Here is a 17,788-nt window from a genome sequence, read left to right as displayed (position 1 = left end):
CCAAAAAAAAAATAGTTTGTTTCTCATCCCCGCGCGCGTCAATGTAGACCCGCCGAGCCAACCGGCGAGTCGCAAAACCCGGACCGAGACGAGATCAAAAGACCTCCTATCTTACTGATAAAAAAGTTTCGGGTTTTTTTGCACATAGGCAGCAGCTGAGAGAGCTGCCATATAGGTAATAACAGTTTGCGGAATGAATTAAATAAACTAATACTTTCCTCAGACCAAACCAATTTCAAAGGCCGTTCACAGCAAATATTGTTAACGAAACCATGAAACCTGGAAATAGCCAAACAAGGAGAAATAAGATTTATTTCTCGAAACAGCCTTTCACAATATGCTTTTCAAACACCGGAAAGCAGGCACCAATATCGACCCGAAATCTATACAAAGTTCATGAAAAATTGACACAAAACCAAAAGTTCGGATAATCGATTTAAATGCCTAAAACAAACTAATCGTTGTCAGATTAGTACAACATTTACTGTTAACATAACAAGCACTAGAAACGCTCAAAATATGCCCTAAAACAAAAATCCTTATAAGCGTCCAGAAACTACGGTCGATGCTGGGTCAAGTTAATTATAATATGACACCACACACCAGATCGCTCACTATAGAGTCAGTCAATAGTGGCTATAACTCTCAATAACGAATCTGGCTTCTCCTCTTTGAGGACAAAGATGACTTTATCACACAACCAAGCGGAGGGGATACAAAACAAGAGAGAGACTGATGAAGGAACCCCATTTTTGGTTCTTAAACACCGTGAAGACGAATCACTCAATCAACAAACCGGTTTACCGGGGACCCAGATCACATGACTAGGGCCAAAGCACTATCGATTCACCGGTGTCTCGCCATATATTCCACACAAAATAAATGCAATGATCCTTTTATTCACCATATCGTAATATTAAACAACGTGGTAGAGCCGATGTGTGGAGTTGCCCCCATTTTCTTTTATAATTCACAGTAGATATCAGTGTAGAATCTGAATCTGGCGCTTATCGCATATATCGCTTAGGCCAAAATGCCGACGTCGTAGTTCGCATGTTTCGAGCTCAACTTGAACTCAAGTTGAAAAACCTCAACAAATCTTTTTTCAGTTGTTCCAATCGTTGATTGTGCTATCTCTTGCTTTGTGCATCGATCTTTGACACTCTCAACAAACTGCAAGCTTTCTGTAGTGTTGTATATATGATGTATTTACAACGCCTGGTCTGAGGGGTCATTTTGGTCTCGTCTCGTCTCGTCTCGGTCCGGGCTTTGCGACTCGCCCGAGCCAACCTTTTTTTTTTTGCATCTCAAGAGGGAACGAAAAAAAAATGAAAAAAACCCGCAAAAATACGCGACGATAGTGCGCCACACACGGCTGCATATGTAAACTTAACTAGGCATGCGCAGTGTACAGAATGAGGCATGGCGTATTGTGATTTCAAATATCTCCATACAAGTGACGACCGGGGCGAAAGTACTGAGACCCTTTGGTCTCGTGGATGTAAATGCCCAGTGTTCTTTGACAGAAGTGTATCAAGACCTCACAAGAGGAGTGTTGTCCGCTGGCGATCGATTTATCCTACAGAATGATTATGAACAGTGCTGTGTCGAGGTGCTAGGTGCTTGTGTCGAAGGAGTTGAATGGAAAGTTCCAGAGCGTACTGTTAACGGCGAAAGTTACCGACAGCTTAGACTTTGGCAAGTACTTTCAGTTTACGTTGAACCATAGGGTCCTCGAGCTCCGATGATGATGATGATTAAACATTTAAAAATGAAGGAAAATAAAAATATATTTGGACTCAGTAAAGTTGTTGTTGTTGTTGTTATTGTTGTTGTTGTAGTTGATAGTATTTGCAGAAAAGGACAAATTATGCGCTGCAAAATTCAATACAGCCTCACAGTACACAAAGCTACCTCTATGCTATACACATGCGCTGCAAAATTCAATACAGCGATATTGATGATGATGATGATGATGATTAAATATATAAAAATGGAGAAAAATAAAAAATTATTGGACTCTGTAAATTTGTTGTTGTTGTTTTTATTATTGTTGTTGTTGTTGTTGTTGATAGTATTTGCAGAAAAGAACAAAGTATGCGCTGCGAAATTCAATAGAATACATGTGCGTTGCAGCCTAACTATACTATGCGTTGCAAATTCAATACAGCGTAACTATACATGTACGTTGTTGCCTAACTATACATGTGCGTTGCAAATTCAATACAGCCTAACTATACATGTGCGTTTTTGCCTAACTATACATGTGCGTTGCAAATTCAATACAGCCTAACATTACCCAAGGGTTGTCACTTCATTGCCACACACTTTTTTTTCAATCGCCAAAAATGCACCTAGCAAGCATCGAAATCGGTAAAATTCGACGTATGGTTAAAGCACATTAGTCCTTCTCAATCATACTCAGACATTTTTACCTCTTACCCATGAAAAGTCGACAAATCGGCGGGTTTTTCCGCGCATCTTGTCGTCTCTTATATTCCAGATTTAAAAGGCACGGCGGGTGTGTAAGTGACGTGAGCGCATTTCAAATCGAACCAATAGCAGAGCCCGTACTGAAAGAATGGGCCCGACGTGAAAACCCGGCAGTAACCTAAGTTTCTCACGTCTTTGGAAAGAACGTTCTCTTGCTATGGGTGAACTGGAACTGTTAAAGTTACCAGAATTCCATACGCAGACGCACGCAGACAGTGTAACCCATAGTCTTCAAAAGACGTAAGAAACTTACGTTACTGCCGGGTTTTCACGCTGGGCCCATCCAGCTCTGCTATTGGTTCGATTTGAAATGCGCCCACGTGACTAGATCTTTCGCGGGGTATTTTAATCTGGAATCAAGAGACGACGAGATGCATTGAAAAACCTGCCGATTTGTCGACTTTTCATGGGTAAGAGGTAAAAATGTCTGAGTATGATTGAGAAGGACTAATGTGCTTTGACCATACGTCGAATTTTACCGATTTCGATGCTTGCTAGGTGCATTTTTGGCGATTGAAAAAAAGTGTGTGGCAATGAAGTGACAACCCTTGGGTAATGTTAGGCTGTATTGAATTTGCAACGCACATGTATAGTTAGGCAACAACGCACATGTATAGTTAGGCTGTATTGAATTTGCAACGCATAGTATAGTTAGGCTGCAACGCACATGTAGTAGGCTGTATTGAATTTTGCAGCGCATGTGTATAGTATACTATAAAGGCTGTATTGAATTTTGCAGTGCATGTGTATAGTTTGGCTGTATTGAATTTGCAACCCATACTTTTCATCAAATACTATCAACAACAACAATAACAACAACAACAACAACTTTACTGAGTCCGATTATATTTTTATTTTCCTTCATTTTTAATGTTTAATCATCATCATCGTCACCATCTGATCATCATCATCGGAGACTGAATTCCCTATGGTTGAACAATGATGAAAACCCCACAAATAAAAGCAGCAGACCTACTGTGAATGCATTTGATTTACTGCTTCGTTCTCGGGGTGAAAAAGTGTGGCCAGCTTTCCGAAATATAGATAGACCAAACGCAAGATTTCAGCTGCATAATGCCATTGTGAGGTGGCTTCAAGGTCAAGATCTAGGGTGGCAAAAACAAAGTAAATCCATGGGAGATCAGTTTGTTCGTGTTCTCGGAGACTGTTTATGGATCACTGACCCACATCGACAAACGTTCCATCAACGATCTTGCCCGATACCAGAGAACTTTGATATATTCCAGGGGTACAATTTACCACAATCTCACAAACACGTATTGAAGCCATCGAATGCTGACGAACTCACATCTATAGCACAGCAATTATTCAACATCCTTGAACAGGTAAGGAAAGGTAGACATTGAAAATAGTCATTATTTTAGCCTATACCCTGTGTATTTGACAAATTATGATTTACCATAATATATGCAAAATTGTTTTACAACTGATTATTATTAATAGGTAACTTTTCAAACACATATGCAATTGTCCCATCCTCCATCTTTTTGAATTGTTTATTTTCTGTTTACTATTGTTGTGTCTTGTATACTGTACCTATATGTATATATTTAGTGTATCTTTGTGTATTTTATTCAATGCATGAAAATCCATTTATGGATGCATTGACTCAGAAAAATTAAATTAAAAAATTCAAATTCAAATTCCATCTTTTTTCACCTGAAAAAATTTTAAGAAGTTCTATATGTAGCTATATATATGTACACACAGTCTCCAGTCACTGTACTTTTTTAACCCAGGTACCTTTTAAAACAAATATACAATTGACTCATCCTCCATCTTTTTTCACTTGAAAAATTTTTAAGAAGTTCTATATGTAGCTATATATATACACACAGTCTCCAGTCATTGTACTTTTTTTGCTCACGTGTTTACACACGTGGGCATATGTCGCAGTGATGTCTGTCTGTCTGTCTGTCTGTCCGTCTGTCTGTCTGTCTGTCTGTCTGTTGGTCCATTTTCTCAAAAACGGCTTATCAGATCAGAATCAAATCTGGTACATATATTCAGTTAGCAAATGGCAAGAACTGATTAGTTTTTGGTGGGTCTGGCTTGCATACTTTTTGCTCATTTGCATAATTAATGATTTAGAAAAAATGGATATATATTAAAAATAACTTCACAAAATTTGATGAGATTTGCTACAAATGTTGATCACACCAAGATATATCAGCTGTGGGAACCATTAAGGGTGACATGAAAGATAAATGCTAATTTGTATATTTAATGAACTTTCCTAACTAAGGATATATGTCTGATTTGACTTGATGAAAATTAACCAAACTTGGTATGTATATTAAAGATACTATGATTTAACATTATTGAAAGTCTTTAAGCGTTTTAATTTCAGCCAATTCCTAATTTGCATATTTCATGAACTTTGTTAATTAGGAATATATATTTGAAATGACTGGACCAAAGTTGATGAAACTTGCTACATGTATTGAAGCCACTATGATACAACATTTTTGAAAGTCATTAAACATTTTTACTTCAGCCAATTCCGAATTTGCATATTTAATGAACTTTCCCAATTAGGGATATAAATCTGAATTAACTTGATTGTAGTTGTTGAAACTTACTATATACATCAAAGATACTGTGATATAACATTATTGAAAGTCAAAAGACATTTTTACTTCAGCCAAAACCTAATTTTAATATTAAATGAATTTTCATAATTAGGTATATTTATCTTAATGGACTTGATCAAAATTGATGAAACTTACTATGTATATTAAAGACTCTATAATTCAATATTATTGAAAGTCATCAAGCATTTTCTCTTCAGCCAATTCCTAATTTGCATATTTAATGAACTTTCCTAATTAGAGATATATGTCTGAATTGACTTGACCAAAGTTGACAAAATATGCTACACATATTGCAGATACCATGATACAACATTACTGACAATCACTAAGCATTTTTACTAAAGCCACTTCCTAATTTACATATTTAATTAACTTTGCTTATTAGGGATATATACCGGCATTTACTTGATCAAAGTTGGCAAAACATGCCATGTACATTGATGATTATACCAGGTACTAGATCAAAATAATATCGATAGTCATTTCACATTTTCATGTCAGCTTATTTATAATTTGCATATCTAATGAGCTTTCACAGCTCGGCATATATGGCTTGAAGGACTTGGCCAATGGTAATTACACTTGCTAGATAAAGTGGTGATACAATAAGAGCAGTAAAATTACTTTAATATTTTTATTTCAGCTAATTACATATTTGTATACTTCATGACCTTTTAGAATTAATCGGCGGTGATTATTGTTCATTATGTTGATCATAATAATTTCAATGAAGTTGCAAACATGTGGCAAAGGTTCAAATTTACACATAACTTCAATATATAATGAAACACGTGAGCATTTACAGTTTATATCTGGTTAACTCTGTGATGGTGGCAAGCAAAATACTTTTTAATATGGATGAGAACACTTTCATATGACAAGTGATAAAATTCAGTATCCCTGATGAAGTCACAAAATGAAGATATAGTGTTGTTCATTCAAAAATTTTGTAGACATACCAATACAACTTGAAATGCTGTTGTTTGTGATAGTCTTTTTAATCAATTATTTGATTGTGAATATGAAAACATGTTTAACTGTGCAACTATGAAAATTTATACAGGAAAATTAGTAATTGAAACATTTCAGTGTTTTCTCAAACTTTTCTTGTCTCTCATATTTTGTAGACATGGATTTTGAAGGATGAGTGGGCTAAGATCAGAAAATCTGTTCAAACTCTTGCAGAGAATCTTCATAAATATGCAGTATATTTGAAAGAAAAGTGTGTCTCTGTTTCAAGTCAGCAGAAATTACTGCATCCAGTGAGTATTGATTCATACCTCTTCCATAACACACAACAAGTAAAACACATATTCACTGCTCCCAATATACCAAGTGGTATTCTACAATTGTATGTGATTTCATTTTTAATTGGTATTTTTAATTTTTTAATTTTACAAGGTACTTGGTGCTGATGATTCCATTGGTATCATTCAACTGAAAGTTGCAACTTTTCAGTCTCTGGATACTTCAAGGAAATTGGCCCCAGTGATTGCTGCTCTACGTGAGAAGGATAACTACAAGTTTGTCAATGTGAATGAACTCCTGCCTACTGACAGTCGTGCTGTAACATTCCATTCAGAACTGCACACTATGTCATTGAAAGCTATCAAAACTGCATTCTGCACTAATAGTCAAAAAGCAGCACTGTTGATATGCTAAAAATTTGCTGTGCATTTATCTCTGCATGCATTCCTATGTTCTCATGTTGTAAGCGCGTCGTTGTTGATGGTTGAATAAAAAAAAAGTAGCAGCAAAATAAAAACAAACCGCGTCACCGCATCATTTTTGCAAGATGCCTAGGATGAGAAACAAACTTTTTTTTTTTGGCCTAACAGCCAACAGCCTTGCATCACTGACCCAAATACGCCCTGTACATTCATGTGATCCGGTAGCAGCATTCTGTCTCGCACTAGTTCTAAAGCCTATACCGGTTGGGCAAATACAGAGTGGGCTTTCAATTTATTTATGTCTTGTTTTGAAAAAGATGGTTTCAGTCAATTAGCTAAATGAACGTTTCATCAAAGTATCTTAACGGAGGCACTTTCGGTAAGTACTTTACCCTGAAAATGTCAAAAAATGCTTACAATTTCCATTACTACACGGGTGACTTAAAAATGATTGCATGCATTTAATGTCGTTTGTATTTAAACAGAAGTCAAGGGCTTCAATGAAGATTGAAACTAAATTCAAAAGATCAATAAAGTTAACTATGGTATATATATATATATATATATATATATATATATATATATATATATATATATATATATATATATATGGGATGTATATAACACTCTATAACACACACTAGTGTGTGTTAAAGCATGGGAATCTATGAGGGGAGGTTATTTCTGATGAGGGGTGCGCAACTGTTAGAAAAGCGTTATCACTATAGTTGGTAAAATTAATTCTGACACTCCAAAGAAACTTGTAGGTGCTAATGCAGCGCCGAAGTTTTGGTGTACTCCTTTCAAACTTTATGAGCGACAGGTAGTGTGTGGCCATGAGCATGTATTCTGCACTGGAGGAAGAACGTTCAAAATTCACTGCTGATGTGCTGTTTGCTCGGAAAATTATATCTGATTGATCGATTGTCACTATTCACAGCAACTTACGGAGTCTATTTGTATTATTCGATTATAACGGTCAGATTCAGCTAACCAATTGGATAACAGTTTCCGAGGTCTTTGCAAACTAATTTTTTTGATCGAGATTTTCGCAGAAACACATCAATCAGTTCATATAATCTTGAAATCTGTACCTGATAAAGCTTCAAAGTCAGGTTGATTAAAGGTATACTGTCACCTGTTTCAATTTTGCCACAGTTACCATGGAAAGAGAAAATCTAACCAATCACAGATTTTAAGCGGGTGGCCGCTTTTTAAAAACAGTGCCCTCACATGGGTATTTTGAATACCAAGGAACGCCCCTTTGACCATACATTGGCATATTTAGATTACAGGTGTCACCGTATACCTTTAATGGTATTAATTAATTTTTTGTCTTGTCAACCTTGTGGTAACAAATCATCAGATAATCCAAGAATTTCGAAATGCTGTCATGGTTTTATTTAACATCTTAAAATGGTTTGGTTTTTTTTGAAATTCTCAAACTTCTCGGAATCGCTCAAAACTAAAACGAAAGCTTTGCTAAAGTGATTAACAGCGGTCAACAAAAGGTATTTTTTTGTAACCATGATCGCATTTGCTGAATGAAATCGCGTACACATTACAGGGACATCGCTCGCGTAGCGTACAGATCTATTTGACTTTCTCAAGAATTTGTAGTTTTCGTCTGATTTTTTTATGTTTTATTGGTCTTGTATTTCAGCTTTTGCGAACGTCTTTAAAAAGTTTGGGTCGGTAGATATAATTTTGGTAAGGTCAGGTAACCGGAACAACACGACTTTGTTTGCTATGCCTTTGGCCTTATCTATTTTTTTACAAAAATACACATCCGTCGACGTCATGTAAATCATCGCCGCTTCAGTGAAATAGCCGTGATTCATTAACTACATTGTGATAATATTTGTTGACAGGACTCAGTTGGTAGTCTCGCACCACGCCGATTCATCCATCGTCCGTGAGTCAAATGATACCATTATACTCTACAGGAAATTGCATGTATGTCCGCTTTCCGCGACTAGATTAAAGGGATATAGTCGTCGGAACTACGCCTGTGCGAGTTTCTTGTTTACAAACAATGTTTTTTGTACACGATATCAAGATGCACCTCATCATCATAGCTGCAACATTTAAATTATACAATGATAGATTATGACAGACATGTTTTAACTGTCATCAATCACCATTGTGCCTTGGATACATTGTTGCCATGGGTCGTATGGGTCCCATACGACCTTTGAGCGCAGTTCCGACGACTGTATCCCTTTAAAATATTACATACAGCCGTATTTAATTAACTGCTGTATATCGAAGCTGACTCTACCCACAGAGTGAGGGCGAACTTATACATTTCTGGCAAGGTTGTCATCAGAGAGAGAGAGAGAGAGAGAGAGAGAGAGAGAGAGAGAGAGAGAGAGAGAGAGAGAGAGAGAGAGAGAGAGAGAGAGAGAGAGAGAGAGAGATCTTTCCATCTCGATGAGTTAACATAGAATGAAGCATTTCATTTGACATATTTTTGATCGACAATTTTCTTTAAGCATTTTAATCTTAAAATTGGTGTTAAACACGGGATATGACAAAAATCTGACGTCACCATTGGCAATTGCGTAATCTAGACTCTTAAAATGAATATGTTTCCATGGTTACTAGCATCAAGATTAGATGGTAATGTATGCTCAGGGAAACTGGAAAAACACATTACGTCGAACCTACGTGAGCCACTGAATTTATGAATGGCAAATGGGCATGGTATACCAACAGAACGTGCAGACGACTGAAAATCACACAAATGTTGCTTTCCGATTGAGAGTCTGTTACAACTCCCAATGTAAAAGATGTAAAGATTGGCTACAATCGTAAAATGCAAAGGTGTGGCGCGACTTATAATTTGAAAGCGATTCAAACATATATACGAGCGCCCATAATCGGAGATCGTAATAATTTGTACATGATTATTACAACTCCTTTTGGGCAATACCACTTCGAAGTCAATTTTACCAGATGTATAAGCGTGTCATCTAGCATTTAACTTTCAAAGCATTTTGGGAAGTCATAACGCTACTGTAGTTCCCATCAGCAAAACTTGGAATGTAAATAAGGGCCATCATCTCTGCGACAACCATGTAGTAAAGGAAATACAAGCAAGATCTATTTTACAGTCACCTAGCTATCCACCACAAAAATATTATAATCATCAAAAGATGAAAATATAGTTAATCATCGCTGAAAACAGTAAAATATGATATCAGACATTAAAGACACGCATTATTGAAATGGAAATTAAGTACGTTACACTATATTTGCGACCTATAAATGCACATCACCTTGTAATGCGTGATAAACGGTCTTGATGACATGTTTGTTGACGAGAACGATTGCCTGGGGATACGTCGGCACTCTGACTGTGCAAAAAGCAATCTCACGCCTGAAAGAAATTCTATAATTCCGATTCGATTGCCGAGGAGTGTAAATAGAACGAAGGAAACCAATACCTCTTCTTTAATATGCAAGATACTGAAGACATCGTTCATGTATAAAACTTTCATGATCATCACAATTCTCGATTTTTCTAAACATTTTTTTGGTAAAATGATAAAATTTACTGATTTGCTTTTACAAATACAGCGTATCATATGAAGCAGAACCGTATGGGTTTAGTGATCAGGTCGCGGACAACAAGGAAAATGATAGAGACAGACAAACACACAGACACAGACACAGACACAGACAGACAGACAGACAGACAGACAGAGACAGGGACACAGAGCCAGCCAGCCAGACACCGCGATAGACAGATAGACAGGTAGACACAGACAGACAAATGTTAACAGACAACAGAAACAAAACGTAACAGGACAAACGTGGTGAGAATCATTAAAGCAGATATTCAGGAGGGCTCATTTTGGGACAGGAACGATGACAAGCAATGATTGAAGATAGGATTGGCAAAAATGGGATGACAAAGGTAGATAGACAACGAGACAGACCGACTGACATAAAAAGCTACTACAGTGATAGACATATACACGATCTGGAAATATCATTTTAATTTGAATGATGAAGAGTGCGATGGCCATGGTTGGCGTAGAAGTTCGTCTTGCACACATAAATAACACTTTTCTTCTACCGAACGATACGAAATGAGTTCAGAGTGAATTGAGACAAAGGAACAGACTCAAAATATAGTATTGTGAAAACACTGGTTACGAAAACGCTCAACAACGCCATCCTTTTCCTATCAGAGCTACACTTACATGTAGAGAGTCGTACAGCTAACCTTTCAATAGATGACGTTGTACTCTTTGGAAAATGGGAAAAAGAGAAAGATAACCGTTAAAGAAGAAAAGATACCTTATTATCGATATATTGCCTCAGAAAAAATATAAACATTTGCAATAACCGTAATATGTATATTCTTATGTGCATAATCGACATCTGTCTCCACTAAAGCACGCCCTCCTACGACCAACAGGATTGCGTTTTCGGAGTGATTTGCGAGATGTGCCATACTTGTCCAGTGTTTTGTCTTTGGATTCCACCAGAACAAAACACGCATCTTGGGGGACAGCCTTATCCCTGTTCGATAATAAGTCGTATCTCATGGCTTACTGGATTGTAAATTGTCATTTTGTATAGCTCACAGTAATCGGGTTTAGGCAAAGAGCCAGTTAATTGAAATGAAGGCGTTATCGACGTCCTTATAATTCCCCGCCAAAAATACGTCATAGCAGAAGCAAGGATACTCGTTTGATGCTAGGTACATGTAAGGTAAAGTCGTAGTTTTATTCCTCACATCTTGGAAAGCATTTGTTGGCACTTCTTACTTTCCTAACGAGACTGGGGTTCTTTCGCAACGGCCACTTCTGCAGAAAAAAGTATTAAGAGTTTTACTTCGGCTAATGGAATGGTCGATATTGTAATCATTTTTTTATAAGTTGTTTGTCAAACTTCCGAAGCAAAATCAACTAAATAATTCACTACGGACCCCTATTTCCATAAATGGTACGTGACCTCTTCGCCGAAGGCACTAGGCATTGAATGGGTCACAAAGGTGATTGACATGCGATGGCTGCGAGCTGACCAAGACAACCTGACTGTTGATTTGATAACTGCCGAGACGAAAGAATCTTTTCCAAATCTTCAAAAAAAATAATGAGCCTACCACCGCATTAAAATGACACACGGATATATATACATTTATTATTTATTTATTTATTTATTTATTTATTAAACCTTGTTTAACGAGGGTAGCCTGGTAAGCTTCAGTAAAGATGCTTATCTTCCCCAGAGCCCTCAGATGAACATACAAACTGATACAAAGCAGAACAACATGAAACATGACTAACAAAGCTAGAACAATACAATGCACAGAAAAAAGTGGTCAGGAGTCACCACCTTTTCTCTTTCCAAGGGGCTTGCTTGTCTAAAACATTCTGGTATAATTTACACCGAGCATCTAGACTATCGTTTGGGTTATCATAAATATCCAACACAGACCATGGTATTTCCTCTAAATCTACAAGAAAATTTGCCAGCTCAAAATTCTTGTAACATCTATATTTAATGGTAAGAGGATTAGCCTTACATGAAAAATTATGTTTCCCTACTATACTAATCGGGTAGTGGTCACTAAGACCATAGGTTTTAACATTTACACACCGTACGTTATTGACATTATTAACATACCGGTATATGTGATCAAGTAATGTTCTAGATGTTTCCGTAACCCTTGTTGGCTGTGTTATTAATTGAGTAAATTGAAAAGAAATGATCAAATCCTCCCATTGTGGATGTTTATCTATACCATTCATTAAATCCATGTTAAAATCCCCTAAAATATAAATTTCTTTTGCTTCGCTATCAGTTTTTTCTAATTGCTTTTCAAAAATTGGCATCCACCAGTTTCAATTGTGATATTGGGTCTATACACCACTGCAATGAGCAAACCTTTTGTTCTTGGGTAATTTACTTCCATCCATAGAACCTCTATCTTGTCGTCCTGGAGATCAGGTCGTGGAATATGAGGTACTGAATCTTTAATGTAAGCAGCCACTCCTCCGTGCATCTTGTTATCTGACCGATCACGTCTGACTATGTCATAGCCGGGAATTGACACACTTGCATCAGAATGGGATTCAGTTAGCCAGGTATCACTGATAACAAGTATATCTGAATCAATTTTAGGATCTTCGAGGTAGCAGTGCCGTATAGCTGGTGAAGCTTGCAATCCTGGAGGCCTTGTACATTCCAGTGGCTGATCTTCAAACCAGCTGGAAGGTCTCTTGTCAGGTCCTTAGCAATATGAGTGTTTCCATTATAAGAATGAGCTCCTGAGGTACACAATAGGTAGTCATACGGAACAGTATTTTGATTTAATGATACCATAGATTGCTCCAACTTTGGAATATACAAGAAAGTTCCCACAAGAAACTGCTTGGCTATAATGCCAGTGGTGATTGGTGATTGCTGCAATTTCTGGGGTATAGCATGAGAAGTGTTTGACCATTATGTATCATTACTAGCAGGTTGATTTGAATGTGTTAACCAATCAGAAGTGGAGTTCTCTGTAGCAATTACACTGCACAAGTTGAATTGTAATACTTAGCAATACTGCCACAAGCAGAATGTCTACAACAGTACAGTCATCTGGTCTGCTTCTTTTGTTTCTCTGTCTTCTACGCATTCTCCTTAGTTGAAATAAACCAATCACGACTCTATGCTGCACACTAGTGTGATCCATGTAGTCAATTACTGATGCAAACAGATGGTTCGACCATAACAGGCAATTATGCAGTAGAACATTCGATGAAATTACAGGCAGTGAGGCAAAACATGGACGACGGATATCATTTGAAGAGTCTTGCATGTGCCAGAGAAGAAAACCAGTAATATTGGATTTTCTTGATAAATACCTTGAAATTGTCCTAGCCGTTTTACCATGAAGTATATACTTGGATGTGTTATACTGCTAATGGTTGTAGAAAAAGGTAAAATCTGCGACCTGAACACAACAAAACAGCAATTTTTGTGGAGCAAGATGAACAGAGTACTGCACCAAACGCCGCCAACGCTATAACGATATATATATATATATATATATATATATATATATATATATATATATATATATATATATATATATATATATATATATATATATATATATATAAATCTCTGCACAATTTTAATGTAGACTCTCTCTGCGTTATCATTAACCGAGGTATTTTTGTCTTTCATATTTTCTTGTTATGTTGTTATTTAAGGTGGCACTCACTTAATAAACAACAAACTTTTTTCAAACAATAATGTTGTTATCAAAGATGACACGAAAACCCCCCACATATATTTTTAAAAAGCAGAGATTCTAAAGTTTGAAGTTAGTATGGTAGCACAGTTTACTCAAAGGATGAAGAGGGTACATATTTGGGGTAGACAACTTCAATCTCGGTATTAATGATAAGAAATGATTTAGGTCAAAAACTTGATACTTCTTTGTGAGATGTAATATCTCATTTGAAACTAGAGTATATATACGAGACCCATTTTAGTGAAAACGCAATACTCTCTGACTTGTTGACCGAGTCATGGGTAATTTGAAAACATCGTGACATCCGATCGTGCAAATGGGATAGCGACTCTCAACACGACATTGATGTGAATGAATATCGATTTTCGTCGTTGGGCTATACGCGAGTGCGTGTTTCAACAAATTAGAGTCAACTACGAAGTGAATAACAACATTTGAAATCAGGTCCCCAGGAGACTCAAAAAAAGCGACGAAGTCTTCCGCTTTGCGTCGTTAACAGCTCAGCAGTAAATTACACGGAGTTGTCAAATAACTGGCTGCAATCAAGGAAAATCGGTGGTTAGACAGGAACAGTGAGTTGCACGATAGGTGGTTCACAACTGCATAATATAAAGAAAGCGACAGTAGATAAGTAGGTAAATAGATAGGTATGTATGTAGGTCGATAGGTGGGTAGGTAGGTGGGTAGGTAGGTAGGCAGGCAGGCAGGCAGGCAGGTAGGTAGGTAAGTAGGTGGTAGGTAGGTAGGCAGGTAGGTAGGTAGGTAGGTAGATAGGTAGGTAGGTAGGTCTAGGTGGTATAGGTAGGTAGGTAGGCATGTAGGTAGGTAGGTCAGGCGGTCCAGGTAGGTAGGTAGGTAGGTAGGTAGGTAGGTAGGTAGGTAGGTAGGTAGGTAGGTAGGTAGGTAGGTAGGTAGGTGGGTATGTAGGTGGGTAGGTAGGTGTATGTTCTTCGAGGCTTCCTCTTTATAGGCAAGATTAACAAACAAACCTTGAATGAAAAAATTGATCACTTTGACCTTTTACGTGTGTCGTGTAATACTACACGACGCAGTAGCTAATGGCAACTAATCGCACCAGTGCAACGGTAAGTCGAAGGCGTTGCATCGTCACTGCGCCACCTTTCGGCAGCCTAGTATTAAATATTAAGAAACACGACATTTATAGTCAGATGATCGGTCATATATATACTTTTGTCATTATCACCGGCGAAGATGCGATTAATTCGTGAAAAAATGACCATTTTGCCAATCAGCTTGCGTTAACGCGATTATGAGACATATCTGTTCCTATGTGCAGCTAATTCAGAAGAAGGGTAGTTAGCCTGTCAGCAATACAAGTCAATACTCTCTAATTTGTTTAATTGAGTCAAATTCTGAGAAAAATGTTAAATCCCTAAATCTTATTTTCGACTGACATTGACTAAAGTTTCTCTCACGGGAAATTGTGTTATTTAAAGTGAAAGAACGGGACTACTTTTTCTGAGGGCGCTGTCATTCAAATGTAGTTCGGCGTTTAAACCATAGGGTAAGCATAGCGCTATCTTGCATGAAATCGCCCGCTACGCGGTTAAATGCCGGATAAGGCCTAGGGTTTTTGTAACATAAAGGATAGTTCGTTGACAGATTACTCATGCAAATGATCACCACTATCCAAAGTAGTCCAAATATTATCATTTTAAGATTTCACTCCAGTGAACCAGTGGGACAATAAGGAGACAGTTGGAAGAACAATGACATGACGATCGGATCGTTTGGTACCAATATGACGATCTCTATAAATCCTTCGCACTATGATACTTGCATGCATATACATTCAACTGGCTGATTTTAATATAATGATCTTAAATGAAATCGGATTGTTAATGCATTTTCTTTAGGAAGGCACTGATCGTCAGACGCAATCATTCAAGTTAATCGACATAAGTAATCTAGTATAACCACAGCGAGAAATCACCAAGCTAAGCTGTTTTTCACCAGAGAAAGATATTAAACCTTGCCACGTTTTGTTATCACACCATTAGAAGAAGTCATCATCTAAACCACTTGTACAAACATACATACATTTATACACACGACACACAATCATACATACATAACACACACACATACATACATACATACATACATACATACATACATACATACATACATACATACATACATACATACATACATACATACGTACATACAGACAGACAGACAGCGAGACAGACAGACAGACAGACACACACAAATACAAATGGACTGACAGATAGACACAAGCTTTCCTCTATTGCCACAGATAAAAAGCGAAGCAAGTCGTTACAGAAAGGGGTATTATAACTTAAACATTGCTAAACGTAGCTAGTACAAGTTACTGAAATGAAGCGAAAGCGAAAGCGGAATCTTGATTGGATACTCCCCAATGATTCATTGTATTTGGAACAAGCTGAAGCGAAGGTTGTTTGCAGCATATAACAAGCCCTTACTTATATACAGATTCAAAAAAGTTTGATGATACGTCATTGTGACGTTATAAATATGGTATAAATCCGTTTGGATACGTTAAATTGGAAAGACCTATGAATTAAAAATAACAACAGCCTGTCTGTCTCTGATACATTATACATGCATGTATCTATCACGTGAATCTAACACAGTAACAAATTGGTCTTTATCAGTCCCGACTAGTGCTCTTGGCAATAGCAGGACGATGCCGAGTAGTCAAATAGGATCAAATCGCAAAACAACTGATCCGTACATGACAGCCAGAAAATGTGCCGATCTCTTAGACACCTTGGATGAACTAACTCCTAGTGTCCACGATCCGTAATGCCGATTGTAGAAAAATCGAGACAATAATCCACCATTATTGGAAGTAGCTTGTTGTTTCTGTACCTAGTTTTGCCGAAAGGGTTAACAGAGTTACATCGCTCTTTGACATGGAAAACCAAATCATACCAAATGGTTGACCCTAAACCATATTCAACGACATTGCAACTTGACAGCATACAGAGTACACAGAATGGACACATATAATGAAGTTCTTTAAAAAGATCGATCTGATACTGAAATCGATTGACCAGTAAACAGATTGACTTGTTTGTTCAAATCTTCTGATGAACTTGGGAAAAAAAGTCGGTTGAAGAATATATCGGTAACAGCTCTGTGTATTGAAATATGCAACAAGTGAAATAAATGAATGCGTGTATTAGGTGCTGTTCCCCGTTTTGGTTTCTTCGTATCAAGTTCGAAACTAAACAGTTCAGTGTTATTTCAAAGCGGACACACTTGTTCCCAGTGATAGGAACATGTTCCTTACTTTGCCTGTCATAAACCTACAGAAGAAACAACATGCCAAATGCAGAGCGTCTGAGAATACGACCGAACGCAAGACACCCTCACGGCCGTTTGCAAGCTTAGTATGTTCTGTATACCAATCACCCTGCGTCTCCATTATTTTATTTTCATATCGGTGTGGTCCTCTCAAATTTGTCGAGAGGCTGCTTCAGAAAGTGAACGTCAAAATCCACTTTGAAGATGTAGATTTAAATTTTTAAACAGTTGTGTATATACAAAATGATACGTCTTAAAAATCGCCCGGAAGGCAACTATCTCATATGTAACATCTGCACTTGCGCAGTCTTGGTTTTACTTGCTGAAACAGCCAGTTGTCGCATTTCAGATCCGACGCATAGGAATATAACGCCCGGTATAAAACGTCTGGAGAGTACGAAGTTTGGCCAGTACTCGAGCCAGATGTGACG

At 37.3% G+C, this 17,788-nt stretch overlaps 1 protein-coding gene across 1 annotated transcript; it reads left to right on the top strand.

Moving 5' to 3' along the window:
* Positions 1-3,445: 3,445 nt before the first annotated feature.
* LOC139132502 (uncharacterized) lies at positions 3,446-6,919 on the top strand. Its single transcript, XM_070698825.1, has 3 exons — positions 3,446-3,839; positions 6,236-6,370; positions 6,510-6,919. Exons 1-3 carry the CDS (start codon positions 3,627-3,629, stop codon positions 6,768-6,770), a joined length of 609 nt encoding a protein of 202 aa, XP_070554926.1. The 5' UTR covers positions 3,446-3,626; the 3' UTR covers positions 6,771-6,919.
* The last annotated feature ends 10,869 nt before the right edge of the window (positions 6,920-17,788 follow it).

This window comes from Ptychodera flava, chromosome 5 (assembly GCF_041260155.1).
Source record: "Ptychodera flava strain L36383 chromosome 5, AS_Pfla_20210202, whole genome shotgun sequence".
Taxonomy (NCBI): Eukaryota; Metazoa; Hemichordata; class Enteropneusta; family Ptychoderidae; genus Ptychodera; species Ptychodera flava.
The sequence above is the reverse complement of the archived record's forward strand: the minus strand, read 5'-3'. Positions and strand labels throughout refer to the sequence as shown.